We start from the raw sequence: 26,817 nt of genomic DNA on the forward strand, positions 1-26,817 counted from the left end.
GACAGTAATCAAAGTCATTTCTTGGAGGTGCCATATCCTCAATGCTAACCTAGCTGACTTCTTCCTCTCCAGGACAAGAGTGAGGCCTCCACCAGACCCTTGTCTGGAAGGCCTGCTCGTCCCAGACCTAACTCGCTGCCTCCCAACCTGCCTGAAGAAGAAACTCGCAGGATCGCACGGATATTTTCTTCCCAATACTCCCAGAAAGACTAATGCAACCTGAGAGACCGAGGGAAGGACCCACCTGTCCACCTGCCCTCGGCCTTGTCCGGCTTGCATGAGGCACGAGGTCTGCTTCCTTCAGGGCTGTGAGACCCCTGAAACCATCACCAGCCTCGCCCATGGGTGCCTTGAGACCCATCCAGCACAGACTGGAGGAACGTCCCAAACCAGCCCAGTGTCCACCTGCCAGGATTTCAGCTTCTTCCTTCTATAGTGAGGCAAAGGCTAGAAACAAAACGGACTCCAGTGCCCAAGTGGAATCATCCATCTTTTGACCAAGGGACCTGAGCAGGCATCTTTTGGCTGAGAAACTCTTTCCAATGTCCTTGGTAGCCTGCTGCTGACCTGAGGCAACCTTCTGCCTGAATATCATGGGCCACTTTTGCCTTAAAGTGAGAGCAAGGTAGAGGAGGGAGTGAAGATTGTGTGCATCATGCATAGCCAAGGAAATCCTAGGGCCACCTCCATTTGACTTGCTTAGGAATAAGCATATTTTATAGCTATAAATTATTTTATGCTGTGTTAAACTAATCAATAGAAAAGGAGAGGAGAATCACCTCCTTTAGACTTTTTAATCTGATTATCTTAAATTCTAACCATGCTTTTAACTTATTGTTTTTACCCAGCTCTGAAGGTCATTATTCCTACCTGTGTTTGAATAAAATCATATTGGTATTTGTATTTTGTACACAGCTGTCTTCTGGGTTGGCCACTGGACTGGGGTATTAGGAATCCATTTGTGCTCTAACAGCCAGAGGAAAGCTTGAAAACCATAGTCCTTTCAGCTCACCTGGAACTGGGGGCCCGAGTCACCATGAGACTTCTGAACTTCCCTTCCCCAAAGGTCAGATTGGTCCAGATTAGGATGACACCTTTTGCCTCAAATCTATCAGCAAAGTGGAGCGGTCTGCTGGAATAGGTCTCAGAATCCTTGACCTCTCTAGGATGGGTAGCTCTGGCTTAAGATTGTCAGACTCTAAGCATTTGAGCAGCTACTGTAGACGGGGCCTGCGGGGAAGATAAGAAAGGGGCAAAGATATGCAGGGTGGTGACTGGGAGAAAAGGTTGGAAGAGAACTAAAATGGAGGCCCTGCTCTCCCAAGCACAGTGTATTTCACTTAGTCCTCAAAACAACTCTATAACCTACATACCATGATTCCCATTTTAGAAACTGAAACTCACTGAAGTCATTTGCGTCTTTATGTAGCTAGGAATGAATCACCACACAAAACATTTTCAGAGATGTCACAAGGCTTCTGCACACAGGGTATAGCCAGTGAGTGCTCTGAATTGGGGGAATTCATGGAGAAAGACCATGTGGGCTAGAGCAACCAAGGAAGGCTTCCTAGAAGAGTTGAGTCTGCAGATGAGCCCAGAGAGAGAACCAAGAGGGCACTTAGGGCCACACACCGCTAGGGATAGAGAAGAAGCCAGTCTGACCCTGCCACTTCCCTGATGGGTCCCCTCTGGCTTGACTGTCCTCCCATCTGAGACTGTTGCCTCAGCTGTAAAACACAGATAATGCTTCAGAGGGTTGTTGTGAAGATTAAACGAGATGACATTTGTGAAAGTGCTTCGCCCGCACTTGGCACTTAGTGGAAGCTGAGAAAATGTCAGCTCCTCCCACTCCTCCCCCACTGTCCTGGAGCAAACCAGCAGATGGGCAAGCACACCAACTCTGAGACAGGCAAGACGTGCCCTAGGGGGCACAGGGTAATGCAGGAACCCCGAGGAGGCACAGGGTGCCCCCTCATCAGGGAAGTGCCCTCAGACCAAGCTGGTGCCCTTCATTTGTTCATCTCGTCCCCCAGCCTTCGGCCCGCCACTCACCCCCTCCCCAGTGCCTCCTCTCAGGTCAACAGTGGGAGCTTTCAAGGAAGGGGGAAGGGGATGCTCCACCACCCTTGAGGCCACACAGAACCTACAGAGGGGTAGTCGGGCTCAGGCCTGAGGGGTTAAGCCTCAGGTGAAGAATATTCCTTCCAAATCCTGCTGCAGCTCCTGTAAATAACCTGATAGGGGTCAAGTTAGGATAAGGCCACAGGAGGACACTGGCTGCTCCCACCCAGGCGGCTCCTCCTACCCAGTCTCAGGGCAGCCCCCAATGACAAAGGCACCCCAAGGGTCTGAAAACCACCACCTCGACTTACAAAAAGTGTGTTATTTACCAGTATCTTCTCCCTGAAAGTTGGATCCCAGCGTGGGTTAAGGGAATGAGGTACATATCTGACAATAGCTACAGTCCCCCTTGCTTCCCATCAGGCACTTACTGCCTCTGCAGAGCCCTGAAAATGGGTGTTTCTGATCACCAGATGCTGGATGATCCCAGCCCATTGCAGCCAACCTTGGAACTTCAGCCCTATTGGATTCTGGGGACAGGGAGCCAAAGCAGACACACCTGGCCCTGTCCTCAAGAAGCCTCCCAGGCCAGGGGCACCTGGGTGGCTCAGTCAGGTAAGCCTCCAACTTTGGCTCAGGTCATGATCTCATGGTTCATGAGTTCGAGCCCTGCGCTGGGCTCTGTGCTGACACCTCAGAGCCTGGAGCCTGCTTTGGATTCTGTGTCTTCTTCTCTCTGCCCCTCCCCAACTCACACTCTGTGTGTCAAAAATAAACATTTAAAAAAAAATTTTTTTTTTTTTAAAGAAGCCTCCCAAGCCAGTGTAAGCTGAGTCCTCCCTCTGGGTACCAGGGTCCACAGCCTCTTTGAGCTCCTACTGTTTATCCCTCCCCATATACCCACTGCAATTCACCCACCACCTTCAGGTCAGCATTTCCAGCTGGAGCCCAAAACCTGCTTCTTGATCCCAACCTCAGCAGTCCTAGCAGCCCCTTCCCTGTGTTAGAAATAATACAAGTGCTGGGGCACCTGGGTGGCTCAGTTGGTTGAGCATCCGACTTCGGCTCAGGTCATGATCTCACAGCTCGTGGGTTCGAGCCCCGCATCAGTCTCTGTGCTGACAGCTCAGAGCCCTGGAGCCTGCTTCGGATTCTGTGCCTCCCTCTCTCTCTGCCCCAACCCACTCACATTCTGTCTCTGTCTCTGTCAAGAATAAACATTAAAAAAAAATTTTTTTTTTTTTTTAAAGAAAAGAAATAACACAAGTGCCTGTGCTGCTGATGTGAGGGGCAGGGCCTGGTCCAAGGAAGAGGACACAGCCCTGGCTCTGCACTTGACTGTCTGGACTTGTGACCACTTGCCCTGTGGCCAAGTCCAGAAATGGCCTCTGCCCCACCTAGTTAACTCCCTTCCCACCCTCCTCCCCTTCTCCTCTCCTGTCCCCCTACCCTCCTCTTTCCTATGCCACCTGGGTCCCAGGTTCAGATGGGCCTCCCCCTCCCCCTCAGTGCCTACCGATGGAGCCTATGGTAGGAGCTGCTGGGGACCCTCCCTGCTGTGCTTCACACACCTTCCCCAGCTCCCTTTGGCTCCCTTCAGCAGTGTCCATGCTGAAGCCTTCAAGTGTCACGTCAGAGACGGTAATGGTCATGGCACATAGGCCCAGAATATGATGTTACTATAATTTAATTGGACCCTGCCACATACTAGTGGTATGACCTGGGTAACTCCTTGTGTCTCCCTGAGACCCAGTTCTCTTCTCTGTAAAATAAGCAAATGTTAGGATCCTCAGCAATCAAAAGGAATGAAGTACTGATACGTGCTCTAACAACAGATGCACCTTGAAAGTATTATGCTAACTGAAAAAGCCAGTCATAAAAGGCCACATATTGTATGGTTTTATTTATATGGAAGATTCAGAAATCTATAGACAAAAAGTAGATTAGCAATTGCCTGGGGCTAGGTGGAAAGGGAAAAGGGGAGTCTGCTGATGTACCCAGGGATTTGGGGGGGGAGTAAGGGGAGATTGGTGAAAAGATTCTAAAATTGTGATGATGGTTGCATAACTGAACACTAAAAACCATTGAATTGTACCCTTTAAATAGATGTATTGAATGGGATGTGAACTATATCTCAGTAAAGCTGTTATTAAAAAAAAAAAAAAACAACTTAGAATCCTATTAGTATCTACCTCATAGGATTGTAAAAAATAGAAATAACATATGCAAAGTATCTAGCACATAGTAGGCACCAAGAAATGACCATTACTATCATTGTTAATGTTGGGAGGTCCAGGAGAACCCTGCCCAGCCTATCGTGAGTGGCCGTGACCTTTGAATTCTCAGGGGTGACAGGTCCAACCCCTATCCCCATATATACCCTTTATTACCTGAGGTAGCTCTCTCAGCAGCTGGAAGGAGCTGTTTTAAAGAACCTCGAGTCAGAGGAACTAAACCAGATCTGGAACTCTGACCTTTCCCCTCACCGCCCTCCACTCACTGGCCAGCCAAGTCTTGTCAAGTGATCAGGCTGTCAACTAGTTTCTCTAGGGTAAGGTTTCAGGTCAGCTGGAGTGTATAAAGATAGGTGCCAAGACAGAGGCAGCAGAGACAACAGTGAATGGCAAGGGGGCAACGAGGTCCCTGCTGCCGCCTCCTGGGATGGAGCGCTAAGGAGTCTTAAGGAGGCCCTGTGCTTCCCCTCCCCTGGCTGGACTCACAGGTAAGACCCCTTCCTCCACCACCACCGTTCTGCCTTTCACAGCAGCTTACAGAGAGCAGCCGGGAGCTATCGGGGATCGCTAGCCTGGATCACTACAGACCCGGTAGATTTCCTTACGCCCCCACCTCGTCAAGAGGGGGTAACTGCAATGAGGGCACCGTAGCAGGGCTGAGGCTCAACCCCAACCCCTGTGTCACTCACTTCCCCCTTTTTCTGCTGGCTGCCTCCTCTGTGATTTTGCAAATCCCCATAGATAGGAAGTGGCTTTCTCCTTAGTCTGGCCCAGAATCCCCAGACTTCCTCCAGAGCATTAAGTCCTCTCCCCATAAGCATCCTGGGACCCCTGTCCTGAGTAGAGATGATGGGGGCACCTCTGGCCTGAGGCCTGACCCAAGTCGCATAGTGGGAGGTTACAGAACCCAGAGACCTCTACTCGGGTGGCTTCTTCAGCAGGGATGATATGGAGGCTTTGCCAGGAGGGTGAGATCAGGCAGGGCATCTCAGAATGGGGTCCTCTGACCCCTGCTTCAGAGCTGCCGTGGAAAACAGATCCCCAGGGCCCAGCCCAGATCTGAATCAGGATCTCTGGTGTGAAAGGCCTCTGAGAATCCACCCTGTAAACAAGCAGCTCCAGGGATCCTGAGCTCTCCCTGAAGCCTAGGGCTCTGGACAGTGGAACGGGCACAGGTGTCAGACAGACCTGGGCTCCAATCCCAGGCCCATCCCTTCAGTCTTATGACTAGCTGAAGCCTTCAGCAGCTGAGGTCCCTTGTTTATGAAGTGGGAATAATTGTGACAACTACCTTATAGCCTTATAAAGGGACTGAGTTAGTCAATACCTATAAAGCCCTGAGCACTGTGCCTCATGCAAGAAGCACTGAGCAGACATTAACGGCGCACTGCTATGGTAGGCTGTGCAGCTGGAACATCCCATCCCTCAAGTGCCCCCACAAAGACACCAAGAGAAGATTCTGCTCTCAACTTCACCTTTGTCAGTGGCAAAGTTCTGTTGGCTGCTAGGTTTCCTCACGTATCAATTTAGGAGGCTGGAGTAAAGGGGGAAGGAGGCTGGAGAGCAGTGACCTCAGGGCAGCCCCAACCTGAGTCTACTATGGTGGCTTCCCTCTCCACCACAACTTGACCAATGAAAGTTCTAGATCCCTCCCATCAAGGTATGGCTTCTGACTTGTGTCCATGCCTGTCCATTCTGCCTCTCATGAGTGGCTCAGGACTGCCTCTAGAGTAGGCTCCAGCTTCACCCCTGGCCACTGCTCTTGCCTGAATTGAGGCTCCAACATCTTTTGCTGCATCATTCCAACAACTTCCTCACTGCTCTGTGTCTCCGATCTCTCGTTCTGGCCCAGCCTTAACATTTGTACCAGCATGCTATGAACACAGGTCTGATGGTGTCATTCCTCTACTTGAGAGCCACCAACCACTCCCCATTCTCTGCTAGATTCAGTACAGCCCTAGCATTCAAGACCCTCCACCGAAGAACACTGTGGGCTTCTCTGATTTCCCATTTCTCCACTTCAGCAAGTAGGGTTCCTTGGTCAGCTGGCCCTCCCTGGGACCTTCTAGCCATGGGCCATCCCTGTACCAGGCTACACAGAGAAGCAGGATAAATATACCATACCCCGTCCCTGCCTTTGGGGATCCCTATCTAGAGGGGAAACCATTGCAGTTAATGAGTTAATCAACAAGAAGGTGTGGGACTAGAGGCAGTGGGGGCAAAGGAGTTTCTGGACACTTCAGCCTCCCCACCTCCCCCCCCCCAAACCAACCCCCAGGCCTGGGGAAAACGGGCCTCCCCAGGAAGACCCAGCCCATTAGGCAATACCCATGAAGTGCTCCCTGTTGGCCCAGGTACATCACAAGGGACATGGGACTTTGTTCTGAATAAGGAGGGGAACTGGATAGTTTTAAATCAGGGAATTGACACGATCTGACTTCTGTATGCTTGGACACTAGGTTAGGTCCCCATCCAGAAAACCTCCTCCTGCATCTGCCATTTGGGCCTAACATTTAGAATCGATGCATGATTCCCTTTACGGCTCAGTGACCACTAAAATGCATACAGTCATCCTATGTAAATCATACATCAAGTTTAAAAAATAAAAATAAAATTGTAAATGTAACCTCATGCTTGGAAAATAAAAATAACGCATCCTCTTCCTCCGGGCATGATTTAACAGTTGTCCATCCACACTATGACGCAGACTACCAGGCTGGGATCTGCTGGCTGGTGAGTTCCAACCTCAGCCCTTCTTCCTCTATCCCACCTCTTTAACTCCCTGGATGATTCAACACCTATCTGCAAGCTCCTTGAGGGCAAGGGCCAAACATGATCCATTCCATATCTTTCCTTCCCTAGTGCCTACTGTAGTAGTCAAGAAATACCTGATCATTAAGATAGTCACTTATACCTTAGCATGAAATTGAACATCTGTTTCTTCTTAAGAACAGGCTTTTCCAGGGGTGCCTGGGTGGCTCAGTCGGTTAAGCGTCCGACTTCAACTCAGGTCATGATCTCACGATCTGTGAGTTCGAGCCCCGCGTCGGGCTCTGGGCTGATGGCTCGGAGCCTGGAGCCTGCTTCCGATTCTGTGTCTCCCTCTCTCTCCGCCCCTCCCCCATTCATGCTCGATCTCTCTCTGTCTCAAAAATAAATAAACGTTAAAAAAAATTGAAAAAAAAAAAAAAGAACAGGCTTTTCCAGGGAAAGGTGGCAGCAAGCACAAGAGTTTAGGTGCCATGTAGGGGGAGGGCACAGCACAAGGAGAACCAGAATTGCAGATAGCAGTCCTGAAAGAAGACCTGAGTGGTCACCCCTATCTTTTGGCGTCCAATTTATCACTGATGAACAGGTAATATATTATTCTCATTTACCCAGAGGTTAAATGACATATCCAAGGTCCCACCACCCTTAGTAAGCCGTGAAGACAGGGCAGGAGCTCAGGTTTCCTCACCGCAGGATCAGAGTTTTCCTATTGCCCATAGGAAGGCAACGCACACTGTGCCCACCTCATGACTCTATGGGACTGGCCCTGGCTCCAGAGGTGAGGACACAGAAGGGTTCAGGATCCCAGCACACCAGGTGTATGTGCGAGTTGGGCACCAGTGGGGTGACCTGCTAAGAAATGTCATCAGCACCAAAAGCTTGATGCACAGAAGCCCAGGTTATAAGAATGCAGGGCTGCTCATGACAGTCTCCCAAGGTAACCACAGCTAAACCAGGACCTTCAGATATAAATGTGCCCCTGGTCAGCCAGCAGCAGTATGGGCAGCCCAGGACAAGTACACACCAGGAGATGAGGCACGTTCCCTTGGCCCAAGACTGATCCTCCTCTGTCTGAGGCGCTCGTCTGCTTCAGCTGAGAAGGGAAGGCCTCGGGGGTGTGGGGCAGGGGTTGGGGGAAGGGCACGTGCTGAGCCAGGCAGATCAGCAGCCACTGTCCCCAACATTAGCAGCAGGATGTAGCCCTATCTCCCTAGGAGCCCTGGAGAGGCAGAGCAGCAGAGGAGCCCAGGACCCGTTTCCCTCCCTCCTCCACGCAGAACATCAGCCTGGGAATCCCACAGTGTTGGGAGGAAACACCTCTAGTCATAGATTAACCATCTGCAGTGACAGAGAAGGAATCGAAGGCTGGGAAGGATTTTGTTTAAGTATAATAAAAGTATATTCAGGCAGCCTTGCATAAAAAGCCTTCATCCAAGATAACTAGCAGTTTAGGTGAGCCAGGAGGCACATTTATTTTGTTGATTTGGGATAGAAAGACCTGAAGTGGGGAGACTTGGCAGGTTCTCCATACACTTCAGGGGCAGGTCCTTCCCAGGGGGCAGCCTGATGTGAGGGAAGGAGAACAGGGTGTGGCGTGCAGTCAGAATGAGGTCTGGTCCCTACCTGAGCCTCAGTTTCCTCCTCTAAAGGATGAAGATCCACCCAGTCAGTGGAGGGAGGAGGAGGAAGGCGAGGATTGCAAGAGTGAACGGATTCTTAAAAGCCAAATCCACACAGCTAAGCATAGCAATGCCCAGGTTTTTCTCTCGCTAAAACCTCTGCCAGTGCTGAACGGAGCCTGGGGACAGGTGCAGATGGCCCAAGTTCCATCTGCCTCCTCTGGCCTGTCTCCTGCAGCCTCCTCCCTGCACTAAAGCTCAGGGCTACAAAGGGGCCTGTCTCCTTGGACCTCTACTGGGCCCTGGAGGGACCAGACAGAACCTTCTGGGACCATGGTTGGACTAAAGCCTTCAGACGTACCTCCCACAACAGCTGTGAAGTTCCTGGGGGCAGGCACAGCGGCCTGTTTTGCTGATCTCCTCACCTTTCCACTGGACACAGCCAAGGTTCGCCTGCAGGTAGGTGCTTTTTGGCAAGGGTCATTGTTCAGATCAAAGGAGGGGCTGAGTTCTCCACCCCAGCTCCCCTCATGTCTGCCAGCATGCTCTTCCTTACACAGAACCCTGAGCAGGCCACGCACTACTCCACTGTTTCAACCCTACCTCACCATTTCCCCATCACCATCATCCAAGACAAAAAAAATCTTAATTAATCCCTTGGACCCTTCATGGCCTCACAGTAGTCTGTAAACCATAAAGTGTGAAGTAAAAGTAACCATGTGACCTTGGACAAACCATCAACCACTTGTGGGAAAAACAATCTGCCCTCCATGTGCTCTGAGAGTTGAGCACCACACTGTGTATAACAGCTTATGAGCTATAAACTGCCGCACGAGCCTCAGTTATTTTTACTGGGGATGTGATGGCTGTATAATCATGCTTGTTCTTGAAAACCAGCCCCATCAGAGTGCCTGGGTGGCTCAGTCGGTTGAGCATCTGACTTCAGCTCAGGTCATGATCTCGCGGTCTGTGAGTTTGAGCCCCGCGTCGGGCTCTGTGCTGACAGCTCAGAGCCTGGAGCCTGCTTCGGATTCTGTGTCTCCCTCTCTCTCTGCCCCTTCCCTGCTCATGCTCTGTCTGTCTTTGTCTCAAAAATAAATAAAAACATTTAAAAAAAAAAAAAAGAAAAAAGAAAAAAAGAAAACCAGCCCCATCTGCCCCCTCTCCACTCATGTCTCTGCCGGGATGTTCCTCATGTTCCTCAGATCCAAGGGGAGAACCAGGTGACGCAGGCAGCCCGGAGAACCCAGTACCGTGGCGTGCTGGGCACCATCCTGACCATGGTGCGCACCGAGGGCCCCCGCAGCCCCTACAACGGGCTGGTCGCTGGCCTGCAGCGCCAGATGAGCTTTGCCTCCATCCGCATCGGCCTCTATGACTCTGTCAAGCAGTTCTACACCCCCAAAGGATCGGACCGTGAGTGTCTGGTATCTTGTAGACACCGAAGGGGTGGGCAGAAGCATATTCAAGGCTAGTGGGTCAGAGATGAGGGCAGTGCAGACTCAGAGGCAGAGCTGGGGCGTGGGAGGCTGGTAACAGACACTCATGAGGAGGCCGAGCCACTGTCAGGAAAGCTCTAGAAGCCTGGCCTAGAGGAAGAGGCAGGCATCAGGCAAGGGCAGCTCCCCAGAGAACAGCATCAAGTCCAGAGAAGGGCTGGGTGGCAGAACACTGGCCCACTCTCTCTCCTTCTCTCCAGACTCCAGCATCACTACCCGGATTTTGGCAGGCTGCACCACAGGAGCCATGGCGGTATCATGTGCCCAGCCCACGGACGTGGTGAAGGTCCGATTTCAGGCCAGCATACATCTTGGGGCTGGGAGCAGCAGGAAGTACAGCGGGACAATGGATGCCTACAGGACCATCGCCAGGGAGGAAGGGGTCAGGGGCCTATGGAAAGGTAGGTCTGGACTCCAGGCTCAGAGGGCCTTGGGCAGAGCATTCCCTACCCTAGGGCTAGGGCAGAGTACTAGGCAAGGAGAGATCTCCAAGCATGGTGTATTCCAGTGATTCTGAAAGAACAACCCAACCAAAACTGTCACACTGCCCTGCCACAGTACCCCAAATTCAGTTCAACTTGTCAACCTTTCAGCGTGCACAGGCTGCTGTGAGGGAGACAGAAATTAATAGAAGACACTTTCCACAGCCTCGTGGCTCTCACAGACAGAGATAAGCCATGTCGAGGAACAGCATTCCACAGGGGAGGATGTGCTAGGTTCATACAGAGGTGTGGGGCCAGAGGCAGGAGAGGCCATGTAGTCTCCAGGGGTGGTGATGGAAGGTGATGCGGCTCTAGATGTGTGGAGATGGAAGGGAAGGACTTCCCCAGCAAAGCCCTATCAGGGGTGACTACAGGGCATGGAGAAGAAATAGAGGCCGCTAGAGGAGGCAGCTATGAGTTGTCAGGCACAGGGAGGTGCGGTGTGGAGGGGGCTTCTTCAGGAACAAGACTTCAGGATTCCCCGTGTGTCCAAGTGGTGACTTTGACAAATGCCAGAGTCTCTCTCACATGTGGATTGGGGGTCATACTAATCTTTGCAGAAGGAACAGTGACCCAGTGAAGGTTAAGGACAGGACACCTGGTCACAGCCTTATTTGCTATATGCTTTCCCAGAACCCAGCCCTCGTCTATGATATCAGTGGGTTGGCCTTGATGCTCTCCTGGGGCCCCCCAGGGCCACCTTCCATCACTGCTCCAAGAGCCTTGCCTCTCTCTTCCAAAGAAAGACTTCCTTGTCTGGCTTTAGCCAGGTCTCAGGGAAGCTCATTTTAATTTTGATAGGTATTACAGATTATCCTCCAAAATGTGGCTCAAGCAAATATAAGAGGGCCTCTCTGTTTTCTGTCTCTGAGGTGGATATAGATAATCTAAGAGTTGTTAACTCCAGAGAGGAAAATGTAGAATCTGCTCAACTGAGGCAGGCTCCTCCGTGGAGCCTCCCTGGAACGGAACATTCCATTCCTCCCTGGAATGGAACATTCTGCTCCCCAAACTGGGGCCTGTGACCTTGCAACCAGGGAGCCCACATCTCCTATTTTCCACTCATCGGCCCTCACCTCCTCCTTAACAGGAACTTTGCCCAACATCACAAGGAACGCCATTGTCAACTGTGCTGAGATGGTGACCTATGACATCATCAAGGAGAAGCTGCTAGACTATCACCTGCTCACTGGTGAGGCCTTGGGCTCCAGGCAGCTGCCCTCTCACAGCAGGGAGGGAACCTAGAATTACAGAGTGGGCACTACTCAGAGGCACCTGGGTGTTAGAAGGAGCAGAGAGAGGAGCAGCGCCCGATAAAAATGCCCAGTGTAGGAGTGCCTCTCTACTCGCTAGATGGGGTGCTGCCCGATTCATGAATCGTTTAATAGAGCCAATTAGATCTTTTAAAAAATGCCCGGTCCATCATTGTGACAAGTGGGAAAGAGCCCTGGGCGGGGAGGCCAAAGACCTGGCTTCCAGCCAGCACTTCCCACCATGCCTCTTTAAGTAAGAGTCTCCTTCTCTGACTTCATTTTCCTCTAATGAGGTCATTGGGCTGCATAGCCTTCCAGCTCTGGGACAGCCCTGTTCTATTTTGCGAGTACTGTGAGAGGTTTAGACAGCACTATCCTTACACGCGACGAGTTCACAGTTTGGTGAAGGACAAACGATGATGCACATGGGACAGAGAGCAAGTGTGCTGCCATCTCACAGCTCGATATTTGCCCTGCCCTCTCCTGCTACAGACAACTTGCCCTGCCACTTCATCTCTGCCTTTGGAGCCGGCTTCTGTGCCACAGTGGTGGCCTCCCCAGTGGACGTGGTGAAGACCCGGTACATGAACTCGCCCCCAGGCCAATACCGCAGCCCCTTGGACTGTATGCTGAAGATGGTGGCCCATGAGGGCCCCACAGCTTTCTATAAGGGGTGAGCCTCCCCCTTCCTGCTTCCAGCACCTCCTCCCAGAGAACCCGGGCTTGTTTCCTTCCCTCCTTCCTTCTTCCCCTCCTTCCATGTATAATGTGCCTGCCATGGGTCCACCTGGGGACATGGTGGTGAACAGCACAGATGTAAATGCCTCAAAGGAAAAATATAAAGGACTATGGGAGTTAAAAAAAAAAAAAAGTGGACCAAATCTGATTTGGAGAGTCAGGGAAGGCTGCCTGAGAAAAAGAAGTCTAGGCATAGGTCAGAGTGCTTACTGGGCAGGAGAGAAGGAGGGAGAGGTGGTTGGCAATCTTGACTTTTCTCCAACCCACAGTCATGACTCTGGAGCACCACTGATGGCGGCCAAAATGCCCAACACACTTCACATTGTCTTGCCTCTGTGTCTTTGCTTTTACCATTCCCTCTTAATGGAATGCCTTAAATCTTAGCCAAGCTTCAGAACTAGTTCAAATGCCACCTTCTCCCCAGCGCTCTCAGGTCAAATTTTTCCTCCTCCCTGTGAGCTTCAGCAATGCTTCCTTGATATCATTTTTTATGGTATTTACCACCTCCTACTTTGTGTTATAGGATTTGTAAGTTTCAATTATCCCCCATGCTAGATCGTAATGATCACAAACTTAAAATGTCAGAGCCGTGGCTCTAACCCAAATCATCAGATGCTACCTCCCCCCTTCCACCTCCTACCACTGACGCCTTCAGCAGACAGTTTTCTGGTGCCCAACCATAGATTGGACCAAACATGCAATCAGGTTCTCAACCCTGGGAGTGACATAATAAAACTATTTCAGTTGGCAGATTGTTCTTTCCCTGTAAGTGCTTCTATCATTACAATCGATCAGTGGTAGCCACCTGTCTCAGTTCATTCTTTCACTTGGAAAACATTTACTGAGCATCTCCTGTGTGCTGGGCCCTGTGCTTCCCTCAGAGAGCGGCAGACACATGGGTGACATTTATTGAGCATTTACTGATACTGGGCCCTGCACCGTGTGCTGTATAGTAACTCACTGAATCCTTCACAACCCTATGAGGTCAATATTGTTATTTTGCTTATTTTACAGATGAGGACACTGAGGCTTAGGAAGATTCAGTAACTTGTCCTAGGTCATGAAGCTAGAACCTGAAAGAGCTAGGATTTGAACCCAGGTCTGATTCTGGAGTTCATATTCATTGTCTCAGTGCTATACTCCCTGTGGAGCCTAGGCTGAGGGTTCTGGAGAGGCCTTGGGATGAGGTTGTGGTGCCCAAGCTAAGCCCTCCAGAGCCTAGAGCAACCAGCCAGGCAAGGAAGAGAGTAGGGGACATTCCCAGACAGAGGGAGCATCACGAGCAAAGGCACGGAAGCAAGGCTGGCAGGAGAGAGAAGACCTGGAGAGGATCTGCAGAGAGAGAGGCTGAAGAGGGAGCAGGGCCAGGTCACAGGCTCCTCCCTGAGTCTGCGCAGCTAAGGTGGGGACTGTCTCCCAGCTGCACTAACACAGGACAGGCAGGCTCTCTGGAGATTGGCTAAATTTGGTGTCACCCAGTCTTCGCCCTGTGGTGAGCCAGCTTCTAGGTGCCCTGGTGGGACCCCCTCAGGGATGGCCCCTCAGTCTGTAAATAATCCCAGAAACACCCAGCAGCAGGGTGGAGTCAGGTGGTTTTAGTTGAGCTCCTTAACTGCCCTGGGCCTCAGTTTCTTTTGAAAAAGAAACCTGGCAACCATCACAGCTACCTTATAGAATTATAGGAATTAACTGCCTAACACAGAACCTGGCTCAAAATGTGTTTTCTTTCCTTTCCTTTCCTGACTGCAACTTCTGCCTAAATTCCTTCAGCAGAGAAGAAAAAGCCTAAACAGATCTCAGAAAATGCTCACAACAGAAGCCTAGGTCCTTTGGCACTAACACTGTGAATGGGGGGAGCACTGGAGATCTCTTTGGGACTCTTAGTCCACTCCACCTGATGTTTTGGTTGTTTCTCTCATCAGGTTTACACCATCTTTTTTGCGTTTGGGAGCCTGGAATGTGGCGATGTTCGTGACCTACGAGCAGTTGAAACGGGCCTTGATGAACGTCCAGATGCTACGGGAATCTCCATTCTGAATAAGGCAGGGCCGCTTGGTACTTAAACTGGAACAAAGCCAGTTAAGACTTTATTAGAGCAGTGGGTCCATACACACACAAACCCACACATGTTTACAGAACTGTTTACTTGCTGCTAAGTCAAGAAATAGAAGCGGAGGAAGGATTCTGGTCTTCGGTGCTTTGTCTTAAGAACACAGTTGTTTTGCACGGACAAGATGGCAAATAAATTATATTAATTTGGGGGACCCATTAAGTTGGATGCCTAATATTTAGGCAAGAAAAAATAAGCCAAAACATCCATGTGGATAAAACAGAAGTTTGCAAACTATGTCCTTTAAAAAATAAATCTGATTAGATGATGAACGGTAGACAAGAAGGACTGCAAGCATGGGACGGGAGTGACACACGGTACTTGGAAATCAGCTAAGGAATTTGGAAGGACACTGCCAAAGCAACGTAGCTGTGACTGCAGCCTTTGGTTAACCGTGGATCATCAGCCATATGTGTAATGTGTCTGCCCTTCAGAAGCCATTGAGATTCTAGAAAATATGAGACGAGAGAGAGAAAGAGAGAGAGAGAGAGAGGGAGAGAGAGAACCTGGAACCTGTGCCAAAGGAGCACTGCTGGGCCAGCAGGAGGCTGAGGTTTGTAACTGTTCCCTGAGGACACTGGAAAATGAAAAGGGCAGACTCCATCTTCTTTCCTGTAAAATGGCAGTCATAAACCCTTCCTTCCTATCTCACCAAGGATGTTATGAGGATCAAGTGACAAGGTGGACATAAAAGCACTTTATAAAAGCAAGAGCTCTTATATTTACAAGTGTAAACATAAGGATGAGGCCTTGGGAGCTATTTTCTCAGGACAGTAAGGAACTTCCAGGGAAGTTGTTGAAAGGCTGAAAGGTTGTCTAGAGGCTAGACCAAAGGAACGAGGGGCTGGGGGCCCAGGGGTGACAGAGGATGACACGCAGACACCGAAGCCGCACTCCCATGCAGCCCTCGCTTCCCAGCTGGACCGTGAGGCACCTCAAAGGGTGCCAGGCTTGGGGGGAAAGAGGTAGACGTCAGGCTTGACAGCCTGAAGTAGCAGGACTCAAGAGTTCTTTGGAAAATTATTATAATTCAATAAAGGGTGTGGGAATGAGAACAGCTATTTCTTTTTGCCTCCTCTTTCTTGGACAGAATGCCTCTTTATCACCAGGTTCCCTGTTTGTCAGGGCTGGGCCTTTGGCCCCACATGCCCCAACTGCCTTCTGCCTTCCCCAGGCTGGTTGCTAGGCTTTTTAGGGCTTTGGCTTCTCCATCTGTATGTAAAATGCGGGCTTGAACCAGATGACCTCCTTCTGAACTTCACTGGACTTCTTTCAGGTTGATAATGCAGACCCAGAATGTTGGTCTTTTTCTGCTTCTTAGCAGCCTATGTGGGTCTGATGACAGAACTGGGTTCTGTCCCCTCCCCCACCTCACTAGCAACCTAACCACCGGAAATCCTTGTACCCCAGTGTCCTAGCAGAGAAGTGGAAATGACAAGCCCCCACCTTGCAGAAGTGCTCAGCAACATCATCCCTCCCTCTCCACTCTGACCCCCCTGCATCCTGGGAAAAAGCAAATGTCCACTTGCCCTCAGCACTTCCCTAAATTTAAATTATAATTTAGAGATTATCAACATATACGAACTGGAAAGTCCAAACAAAAGCAAAAAAATAAAAATGATTTTTATTTAATGTCTGGTTTGACTTTCAAATAAAACCTATATTTAAATTTTTCTCTTTCTTTTGACTTGACTGGCATGTGCAAATCATTCTTAAATCCCAGGTCTCAGTTTGTAAGTTCCTAGAGGCCAGGAACTATGTCTTCCATGAATTTCTATATAGCAACATTAACACATCCTCTACCCAGAGCAAACTATTCAGATATTCAGATGATGCTGCCAAAAGAGAGAGGGGATCAATTCTACTAAGATATTTTGATTGGGATCAGCACCTTAGTGACCTCTGAGTCCAGACTCTTGGAGAAAGGAACACAAGATTAGTGGGAGATCTTCTACAGTTTCCCAGGTAAAATATTAGATCTCTTTCCCCACTTCTTAAAAGCAGAGGTTGAAACAAATGACCTAAAGCTCTAAAATTTGGTGGTCGTAAGGACTGAGTGAGACAGCTTCCTCTAAACCACACTATGCATGCCCTTCCTAGTCCTGACCCCACTCTCTGCCACCAGGAAGTCATGAATGAGATCTCATAAGAAGGTCAGATCACAATCTGAGACTCACACAGGGAAGCCAGCTTCTTAGCTCTGTGCAGCCATTCCCCACTGCACACCCACAGACACCTACTCCATCAAGTCAGTAAAAGGAAAACTGCTCTTTCTCAAACTCTTCAGGCAAAAATGAGATAGTATGGGCCCCAACAGTCACACTTGTGACATAATGGACAACTGACTTCATATAAATCTTGTAAGTAAAGGTAGTATTTTTTAAAGGAACATTTTATTCAGAAGGAATGAATGTTAAGTAAGGAAATACGATCATATCTCTATGGATGAGTTCATTTGTGTCAAGACACTTTCAAAACTGCTGAATGCTAATATAAAGGACAACCTTCCATGTATGTACAGTATAAGCCACATATTGTACTAAGTGCTGAGATAAACAAGGCCAATCCAGCCTCCAAGGAGCTCGCTGAGGTGGGGGATGGTGGGGCAAGGAAGACAAATAAGCCATATGGAGTGATAAAAGCCACACTAGAGATATGCATAAGGCACCGAAGAGCAGGGACACAGATTAGGGACATCTGACCTGGTTTGGGGTCCAGGAGGCTTCTTGAAGGAAGACACCTACAGGACAATAGGAGTTATCTAAACAAAAGAGGGTGCTTCTGCTAAGGCCCAGAAACAAAGCAAGAACAAGGGGCATCCAAGTTTTGCCAGTTATCAGTACGACTGAGTTGCAGACCTAAACGGAAGCAATGAGAGAGATGGGGACGACAAAGAAAACAGGGACCTTGAAATGTTGTAGAAGCTACATATTATGGACTGAATGTTCGTGTCCTCCCCAGAATTCATAGGTATTAGATGAGGTCATGAGGGTGGGAACCCCATGATGGGATTAGTGTACTTATAAGAAGAGGAAGAGAGACCAGAGCTCTCTATCTCTCCACCACGTGCAGACACCGGTGAGAAGGCTGTCTGCAAGTCAGGAAAGAGGGCCCTCGCTAGGGAACCAGATTAGCTAGCACCCTGATCTTGGACTTGCCAGCCTCCAGAACAATGATAAATAAATCCGTTATTTAAGCCACCAATCTATGGTACTTTGTTATGGCAGCCCGAGCTGACCAAGACGCCACATTAAGGAGTCTGGAGTAACTGGGTAATGTGGAGCCACTCAAGTGTTTTAAGGAGGGAATGAGTAGCTGCACTGTAGAGAATAAATTAATGGAGTGGCTTCTGGTAAGATGAGGCTATTGTTGAAACTCAGGTAAGGGTACTAACAGTGAGAGTTCAATGAACAGAATGGTAATAAAATCAATACTCCTTGGAAAGATTCAACCTGGACACAGTAGTAAGAAAACAGAAGAATGATACGTGTTTTAAACACCATAGAAATATCCTCAATAATATTCCTAGCAAATTATTTCCTGGCCCCTGAACCAAATCGCTTGGGTATTGGCAGCCTCACCATTTCCAGCTCTGCCTAGGAGAGAGCTTTCTGATAATGACCCAAAGGTACAGACCTTGTACCATTTATTGCTTTGCCCACTTCTGTTATCTCTTAGACATACGCTGGGTCTGACATACATGGCAAACTTAGGTGCCCCTCTGATAGAGGCCCACAGCCCTGGTTACACTGTTTACCTGCCTGGCAGTCCCATGAGCCTGTAAATTCTTTGCAGGCATGCATGGGGTCATGTTTACAATTGCATCTCTCATCCTCTGCAGAGTGCCTAAGACATTGCAAAATGGGTTTATAAATGAATTTTTCATTAATTTTTAAAAATACACATAAAATAAAATTTACCATCTTAAGCATTTTTAAATATACAGGTTAGTGGTATTAAGTGTATTCATACTGCTGTGCAACCATCCACCCACAAAACTCATTTTTCATCTTAAAACTGAAACTATCTTCCTACGAAATGTAACTCTCCATTTCCCTCTCCCCCCAGCTCCCTGTAACCATCATCCTACTCTTTTTTTTAATGTTTATTTATTTGTTTTGAGGGGGGAGGGGCAGAGAGAGATAGAGAGAAAGAATTCCAAGCAGGCTCCACGCTCAGCAAAGAGCCCGACATGTGTGCAAGATCATGACCAAGCCAAAATCAAGAGTCAGATGCTCAACTGACTGAGCCACCCAGGCACCCCCGTCATCCTACTTTCTATTTCTATGAATCTGACTACTCCAGGTACTTCACACAATCATATAGTATTTATATTTTTGTGACTGACTTATTTCATTCAGCACAATGTCCTCAAGGTTCATCCTTGTTGTAACAGGTGTCAGAATTTCCTTCCTTTTCAAGACTGAATAATATTCCATTATATGTATATACCATGTTTTGTTTATCCATTCACCTGTTCATGGACACTCAGGTCGCTTCTACCTTTTGGCTATTGTGAATAATGCAACATGCATGTATAATATCTTTTCAAGACCCTGATTTCCATTGTTTTGTGTATATCCCCAGAAGTAGAACTGCTGGATCATATGGCCATTCTATTTTTAAGATTTGAGGAACCATCATACTGTCTTCCACAGTAGCTGTATTCTACATTCCCACCAACGGTGTACAAGAGTTCTAATTTTTCCCACATTCTTACTAACACTTATTTTCCTTTTTTTTTTTAATCATAACCATCCTAATGGATGTGAGGTAGTATCACACCGCGGTTTTGATTTGCATTTCCTTAATGATTAGTGATGTTGAACATTTTTTCATGTGCTTATTGGTCATCTGTATATCTTGTTTGGAGAAATGTCTGTTCAAGCCCTTTGCCCAATTCTAACTGGGCTCTTATTTTTGTTATGGAGTTTTAGGAGTTCTCTATCTATTCTGGATATCAATCCCTTACCAGATAATGTGATTTGCAAATACTTTCTCCTATTGTGTAGGTTGCCCTTTATTCTGTTGATTGTGTCCTTCAATGCACAAAGTTTTTAATTTTCATGAGCTTCAATTTGTCTATGTTCTCTTTTATCACCTGTGCCTTTGGTGTCTTATCCAAGAAATCATTGAAAAATCTAGTGTTGTGAAGTTTTTTCCTTGTGTTTTTTTCTAATAGTTGTATACTATTAGCCCTTACATTTATGTCTTTGATTCATTTTGAGTTAATTTTTACATATGGTATTACATAAGAGTCCAAGCTCATTCTAAAATGAATAATTTTTTAAAAGGTCAAGAAAACTCCTTCCTGAAATATAGCTTTGCTGTTGGCAATCCAAAACACTGAATAATTCTATTTTTACGGGGGTGGAAATCTCTTGAGTATATGAGTGAAGTCATATAAATGGAATGACTATTGACCTTATAACAAAAACCAAATCTAGAATTCCAGTTGTGATACTTTGTAGCTATGAGACATAGGTCAAATTCATAGTCTTTCTGAGCCTCAGATTCTTTATCTATGAAATATGAGAAATGATTTGGCAGAGAGCAAAATCTATAGCTTTGTCAGCTAAAAGTGGTGAACTTTGTAGAAAACAAACTGGATTCCCCATGCGTTGTTGGTGACACTGTACTATGATACAGCCATTTTAGAAATTTTTGAGTTTCTTAAAATGTTAAATATAAACCTACCATAAGATCTAGCTGTCATCCTACTCTTAGGTATTTACCTAAGAGAAATGAAAGCATATGTCCACAAAAAGACTTCTACATGAATGTCTGTAACATATTATTCATAATAGCCAAAAACTGTAAATATCCCAAATCCCTAACAATAATAGAGAGGACAGACACAACATTCATTATCACTATAATAGAATAATACTCAGCAGTAAAAGGGGAACAAACTACTCATACACATATCAACATGATGAGACTCAAAAAACATTATGTTAAGTAAAGAAACTAGACACCAAAGATTACATCTCATTTATATGAAAACTTTAAAGCTTATTTATTTATTTTGAGGGAGAGAGGGAGAGGGAGGGAGGGAGGGAGGGAGAAAGAGAGAGAGAGAGAGAGAGAGAGACTGAGCGAGCATGAGTGGGGGAGGGGCAGAGAGAGGGAGAAAGAGAATCCCAAGCAGGGTTTGTGCTGTCAGCGCAGAGCCCCAGGTGGGGCTCAATCTCACAAACCATGTGATCATGACCTGAGCCAAAACCAAGAGTCAGACACGTAACTGACTGAGCCACCCAGGTGCCCCATTTATATGAAAATTTTAGAAAATTGGGGCACCTGACTGGCTCAGTCGGTAGAGCATGCGACACTTAATCTCAGCGTTGTAAATTCAAGCCCCACATTGGGTGTAGAGATTACTTAAAAATAAAACGTTTAAAACAAATTTACAAAATGCAAAACTGTAGAGACAGAAAGATTAGCGGTTATGTAGGGCTGAAGGTGAGAGAAGGAAATGACTACAAACAGACACAACAGAACTTTTTGGGATGATGAATTGTAGTAATTGTTGTACAGCTATATAAATTTACTAAGAATCAATAAAACTGTACATTTAGCAATAGGTGAATTATATGGTATTTAAGTTGCACTCAATAAGGCTGTAGTGGAAAAGGTTATGCCCTAGTTCACAGCAGTACTATTGTAATAGACAAAAACCAGAAACAACATAAGTGCCCGTCAACAATAGAATGGATAAATTGGATATATTCATATGATGGAATACTATAAAGCAATGAGAATTAACTACAGCTTCATGTACTTTGGATAAATCTCACAAACATAATGTTGAGTAAAAGACACATAATAGTACATAATGTATAATTCCATTTACGTGATATTTAAAAACAGACAAAAAAAATATTTGAAATATGTAGAAATCAAGATAGTTGTGGGGTGCCTGGGTGGCTCAGTCAGTTAAGCATCTGACTACTGATCTTGGGTCAGGTCTTGATCTCAGGGTCATGGGTTCAAGCCCATGTTGAGCTCAAAGCTGGGTGTGAAGCCTACTTAAATAAATAAATAAGTAAATAAAAAGACAAATCAAGATAGTGGTTATTCTTTGGGTGAACAGAGATAGTGAGGTGTTAATGTTTCTTTTTTTAATTTTAATTTTATTATTTTCAGTTTTACTAAGGTATCATTGACAAATAATATTGTTTCTTGAGGTGTGTGCTCATTATATAGGGGTATTCACTTTTTGAAAGTTTATCATGCTATATACACTTACGGTTTGTGCACTGTTTTATATGTATGTTATGCTTCAATGAAAAGTTTACTTTAAAAGTGCACTTAATTTTAAAAACAGTCCACTGGTGATCTCTGAGAAGTGTGTGTGCGGGTACACCTCTGTGTGTCTGTATATCTGTGTGTGTGTGTGTGTCTGTGTGTGTGTGTGTCTGTGTGTGTGTGATGAGATGAGCTGGCCAGGCAAAGATCCGAGGAAGTGTTCCAGGTTAAGGAAACAAGCAGTCCACAGGCCCTATGGGAATAAGCCTGGCGTGTTCAGAGAATGGAAAGAAGGCTGTGTGTGTGGCTGGCATAAAGTGAATGAGATGAATGTGAGATCATTCCTTTATTCATTCATCAAATATGTAAGAGTTGTGCCAGAGGCTGAGAAGTCTGAGGACAGCCAATTGTTTGCAAAGTGTGGCAGAGAAAGGAAGGAGAGGGGAAAAGCCAAGGTAGAAGAAAGTCCTGAAGGTTCCTTTCAATTTACACATGCAGATACATACACACACACACACACACACACACACACACACACACACACACAGTAGAAGATAGGAAAAATTGAAGATGAGGGAAACAGACTACAGAAACAAGGTCCTGGAGAAAACAGTAGAAGACAGAATAATGGGAATAGGTGAGAGGGCTCACTCTGGGAAGGATATGGGAAAGCTAAAAGTAAAACAGTCATAAAGACAAACATTTTGAAATAGAAGCAAAATTAACACATTCTCCCATCTCTCCACTGAAATTTGAGGAATGGCCACATACGGGAATACATTAGGACTTAGAGAGTTATTTATAAAAAAGAGATTTAAACAGTTATTTTTTTCCCTTAAAATATAATTTAATAAAGAAACTGGGTCCTCTGATGCGCTCCTAACACTGTTCTCTGTTTTCTGCCAAGCTGAGCTGTCTGGAGCCTTCACCATGAGGCAGCCCGGGAAATTCCAAAGTGTAAGGTACCAGGCCTCTAGTACGCTCCCCTGAGCTGTCCCAGGGCCCTCACACCATAGACAGAGAGCTCCACATAAGGCATACTGCCCACAGAGCAAGCTGCTAGCCAATAGGTGACAGGGTCTTTAAAATTCACAGAGAAAATGTGCAAAGTAGGTTGTCCTCTACATGTCCACCATCAGTTATGATACAGAAATAGAACATAAACATGTCAAGGAAGATGAGTACAAATACTTTGAGGAGCTATTATACTCTAGACGGTTTCATGCTGTACCTTTACCATTTATTGGATATTGTGGGACTGAGATAATCCCATTTTTGCATTATGCTGAGATGATCAATGACATTTTGAAAACTGAGAAGAGTTATGCTTCATTGTCCAGTTGTCCGGGACTGACTGTCTAGTTTCATGGTGTTAAAAGACAGTAGTACATTGATATTATGAATCAATATGGATCACTACATTTTTTCTTTTTGAAATTTGGGGGAAAGGTCACATCCTCTACCAATAAAGCCAGTAGAAAATCCCATAGAGATATGGTAGGTAACATAAACTGGTCAGATCACAAAAATGACATAAAGATATGAATTTTGCCTGAGGAATATACTACTGTGAAGATTGCTGATTCAGGTCCCCAACTCTCTGGATCAGATTATAATGTGGTACATAGTTTATATAACAAAGGATTTATTTCTTTGAATAAATAAATCAATCTCTGATGACAATTTCATTCTCTTGAAGGTTTTATAATGAACTGAAGTGCCAGATGACTAGGTGATTACTTTGAAACTATGTATGATCTTTCAATAGATAAGCATACTAATGTTGCTGAGCTTGCAAATGTCCTTGAGGGAGACTTATCATTGGTTAAGAATGATGTTTCCATGTATTGCTGATTGGGCTTTGCACATAAGAGACAAGTAATAAATCTGGATCAACTTCATTCATCATGGTGGAATGTAAACAAATTTAAAAGTAGTTTATATCTACAAAAGATACTCCTATCATGGCATGGTGAAGAAGGTAGGAGTCCCGAACAAGAAGCTGTGTCAGCTCTGATATCCATACTACATCCAACTGACACTGTCAGGATAAGCAGTTTGTCTGTCTACAGGATACACAAAGATATTGTTTTCCTATCTGACTCAACTCTTGCCTTTTTAACGATGAGAAATCTTTCACCTAAAGTTGGCAAACTCTATGGGGCACCTGGGTGGCGCAGTCGGTTAAGCGTCCGACTTCAGCCAGGTCACGATCTTGCGGTCTGTGAGTTCGAGCCCCGCGTCAGGCTCTGGGCTGATGGCTCAGAGCCTGGAGCCTGTTTCCGATTCTGTGTCTCCCTCTCTCTCTGCCCCTCCCCCGTTCATGCTCTGTCTCTCTCTGTCCCAAAAATAAATAAACGTTAAAGTTGGCAAACTCTCACATGAGTCTCTGGACAGCTTCCTTAACAGAATTAGAAAAGATTCAAAACACTTAGGAAGGAGAAGTGCAGACTGCAGAAATATTTTGATCAGGCACTTAAAGAAACTGTCTCTGCATCACAGTAACAACCCAATTATGGTTTTCTTCTGAACCTCTTACATTGTAAAAGCCTGATTTGAATTCTACAACTTGAAGCAGAGTTCTACACAAAAATTATAAATTGCTTGTTTCCACAGCTTCTCTAATAGATCAACCCATTGGCAATAGTATTGCTTGGCATTTTATTGTTGCTGTTTTTTAATGTTTATTTATTTTTGAGAGAGAGAGAGTGAGCAGGGGAGGGGCAGAGAGAGAGGGAGACAAAAGATCTGAAGCAGGCTCCATGCCGACAACAGAGAGCCCCATGCAGGACTTGGAACTCACAAATCCATGAACCGTGAGATCATGACCTGAGCCAAAGTCAGACGCTTAACTGACTGCGCCATCCAGGTGCCCCCTGCTCAGCATTTTAGATCCATTATCTAGAAGTCACCACCCAGAAGTCAGATACCCATTTCTTTTACTGTCCCAAAGCATAAGACTTCCAAAACTATCATAGAGATTTCATGGTTATTATTTTTTTAAGTTTATTTATTTATTTTGAGAGAAGGAGAGAGAGGGAGTATGCGCGAGCAAGTTGGGGAGGGGCAGAGAGAAGGGAGAGACAGAATCTCAAGCAGGCTCCACACTGTCAGTGTGGGGTCTGACGTGGAACTCTAACTCACAAAACCGTGAGATCATGACTTGAGCCAAAACCAAGGGTCAGACACTTAACAGACTGAGCCACCCAGGCACCCCATATTTCATGGTTATTATTAAACATTAATAATGCCTTGGAGTCCTAATCCTGAAATAATTCCTCCTTTAGATATGCTCATAATATTGAACAATGGGATGGGAGAAATCTTTCCCATTTGATGAAACAACTACAAGGAGGGTCATGAGTCATGTTAATATGATTGTCTGTAAAGCACTGCAAATGTTAAGGGACAAAATGGGTTTGCAGGGATTTTTGTGGTTATGTTACCATGTTGTATGCTTCTAAACAATTTACAAACGGAAGACTTGGTGATGTTTCTGAGAAGAAAGGAGAACCTGATTTCACTTCCGGCTCAGAGCAAATGAAAGTAGAGAACGATTTGAAATGGTCACTGAGGAAGCAACTACAGATTGAACAACAAAACAGAACTCTGATGTTGCCACAACAGAAGCCCACTGGTTTCTTCTTGATCCGTGCTTTGAAATTCCTGTTTAGCTCTGAATTAATGAGAAAGTTTATAGGAAAACTGCTACACACAAACTTTGCAGAAAAGAAAGCTGTCAAAACAAACAAACAAACAAAAAAACCCCTCCATTCTGGTACAAAACTATGTCTACATGTCCTTAACTTTTCATTCATTCTAGGAAGGAGCTTTAACACTGGATATTCACACTGAAGCCACTTTTTCAAGTTTGCTTTCCCATCTTAGGTTGGTATGGAAGTCTGATTTCCTGCAAATAATGCAATATTTAGAGACGGCATCTTATCAGAAAAGAATAGACAGTCACCTTCCTCAATTCATTTGCAATAATTTTATAACAACAACATTTGTTATTCACACTTGGTGTCTTTTTCTTTCTTAAAGTGTGCTTTATAGTGCCAGTCACTAAAAAGCATCCTGCTGGTGAGGTATAACTTATACTTAAATGATGTTCAAAGTGTTTTGTGGTGTAGTTTGGGAAACATTTGATAGTGTTTGGAATCTTGCTCATTATAGCACATCCTAATGCAACAAAGAGCTACTTCGAAAAAAAAATTTTTGACCCCTAATTTTTTAACAAAGAGCTTTTTAGCAATCAGCACTGTATTTTTTCATCTTGAATCAATCTGCATTTCATTTTATAAATCTAACGATAAACTTTACAGGCTTTATGATGACTGTTGACATTTATAAGCAGTCACTATGAATACTGTGATGGTGATTTTATGTGTCAGTTTATCAAACATAAATCTGGTTTAATTTTATATGTAACAAAATATATAACAAAACCTATGCTTTTGGGGATAATGGGAAAGAGATTTATCTCTTCCTATGAAAAGACTTCTTGGTATTTAGAGTAGAAAGAGTATAAAACAATAAATATCCAGTACTGAGATATTTGATGAGGCATTAAGAATTCCTGTGGATATCTATAAATTATGTGTATCAATTGAACATTGTGGAAGGTATACAAATCAGCAAGTTATGTATAATTTAGCCCTGTTTTATAAGATCTTAACTCAGACTATAAAGATTCACTGACATCTCATGAGAAGTTTTGGAAAACATTTTTTTAACCCATTTAGAATTCATTCAAAGTGCATCAAGCAGTGCTTTAAAGGGTGTTAACATGGTCCAATTTGCA

General features: G+C 45.8%; 2 protein-coding genes and 1 pseudogene across 6 annotated transcripts in view; all 3 read left to right on the forward strand.

Annotated features, from left to right (window-relative positions):
- C2CD3 (C2 domain containing 3 centriole elongation regulator) overlaps positions 1–903 on the forward strand; it is a 143,613-nt gene extending 142,710 nt beyond the window's left edge. For all 4 annotated transcript variants that reach the window (XM_043580265.1, XM_043580264.1, XM_043580267.1 and 1 more), the window contains one exon: positions 73–903. In XM_043580265.1, coding sequence (XP_043436200.1) covers positions 73–213 — 141 coding nt within the window. In that variant the 3' untranslated portion in view covers positions 214–903. The remainder of the gene's footprint in view (positions 1–72) is intronic.
- A 3,580-nt stretch (positions 904–4,483) lies between these two features.
- On the forward strand, positions 4,484–16,438 carry UCP3 (uncoupling protein 3). 2 transcript variants are annotated; one of them, XM_043580274.1, is made up of 8 exons: positions 4,484–4,783; positions 6,979–7,028; positions 8,922–9,142; positions 9,889–10,099; positions 10,383–10,583; positions 11,755–11,856; positions 12,410–12,590; positions 14,578–16,438. In XM_043580274.1, exons 3-8 carry the CDS (start codon positions 9,017–9,019, stop codon positions 14,690–14,692), a joined length of 936 nt encoding a protein of 311 aa, XP_043436209.1. In that variant the 5' UTR covers positions 4,484–4,783; positions 6,979–7,028; positions 8,922–9,016; the 3' UTR covers positions 14,693–16,438. The 2 variants fall into 2 exon arrangements, with proteins under 2 accessions (XP_043436209.1, XP_043436208.1); XM_043580273.1 differs by lacking the exon at positions 6,979–7,028 and having other exon boundaries at positions 4,485–4,783.
- An 8,763-nt stretch (positions 16,439–25,201) lies between these two features.
- LOC122482552 lies at positions 25,202–26,817 on the forward strand (annotated as a pseudogene).

This window comes from Prionailurus bengalensis, chromosome D1, assembly GCF_016509475.1.
Source record: "Prionailurus bengalensis isolate Pbe53 chromosome D1, Fcat_Pben_1.1_paternal_pri, whole genome shotgun sequence".
NCBI lineage: Eukaryota > Metazoa > Chordata > Mammalia > Carnivora > Felidae > Prionailurus > Prionailurus bengalensis.

Excerpts from the sequence above, each read along its gene's own strand:
- UCP3 (XM_043580274.1), top strand. The coding sequence starts at position 9,017 with ATGGTTGGACTAAAGCCTTCAGACGTACCTCCCACAACAGCTGTGAAG. Across the intron at positions 10,584-11,754 it reads GGTCAGGGGCCTATGGAAAG|GAACTTTGCCCAACATCACA; the intron begins GTAGGTCTGGAC and ends CCTCCTTAACAG. Across the intron at positions 12,591-14,577 it reads CCCACAGCTTTCTATAAGGG|GTTTACACCATCTTTTTTGC; the intron begins GTGAGCCTCCCC and ends TTCTCTCATCAG.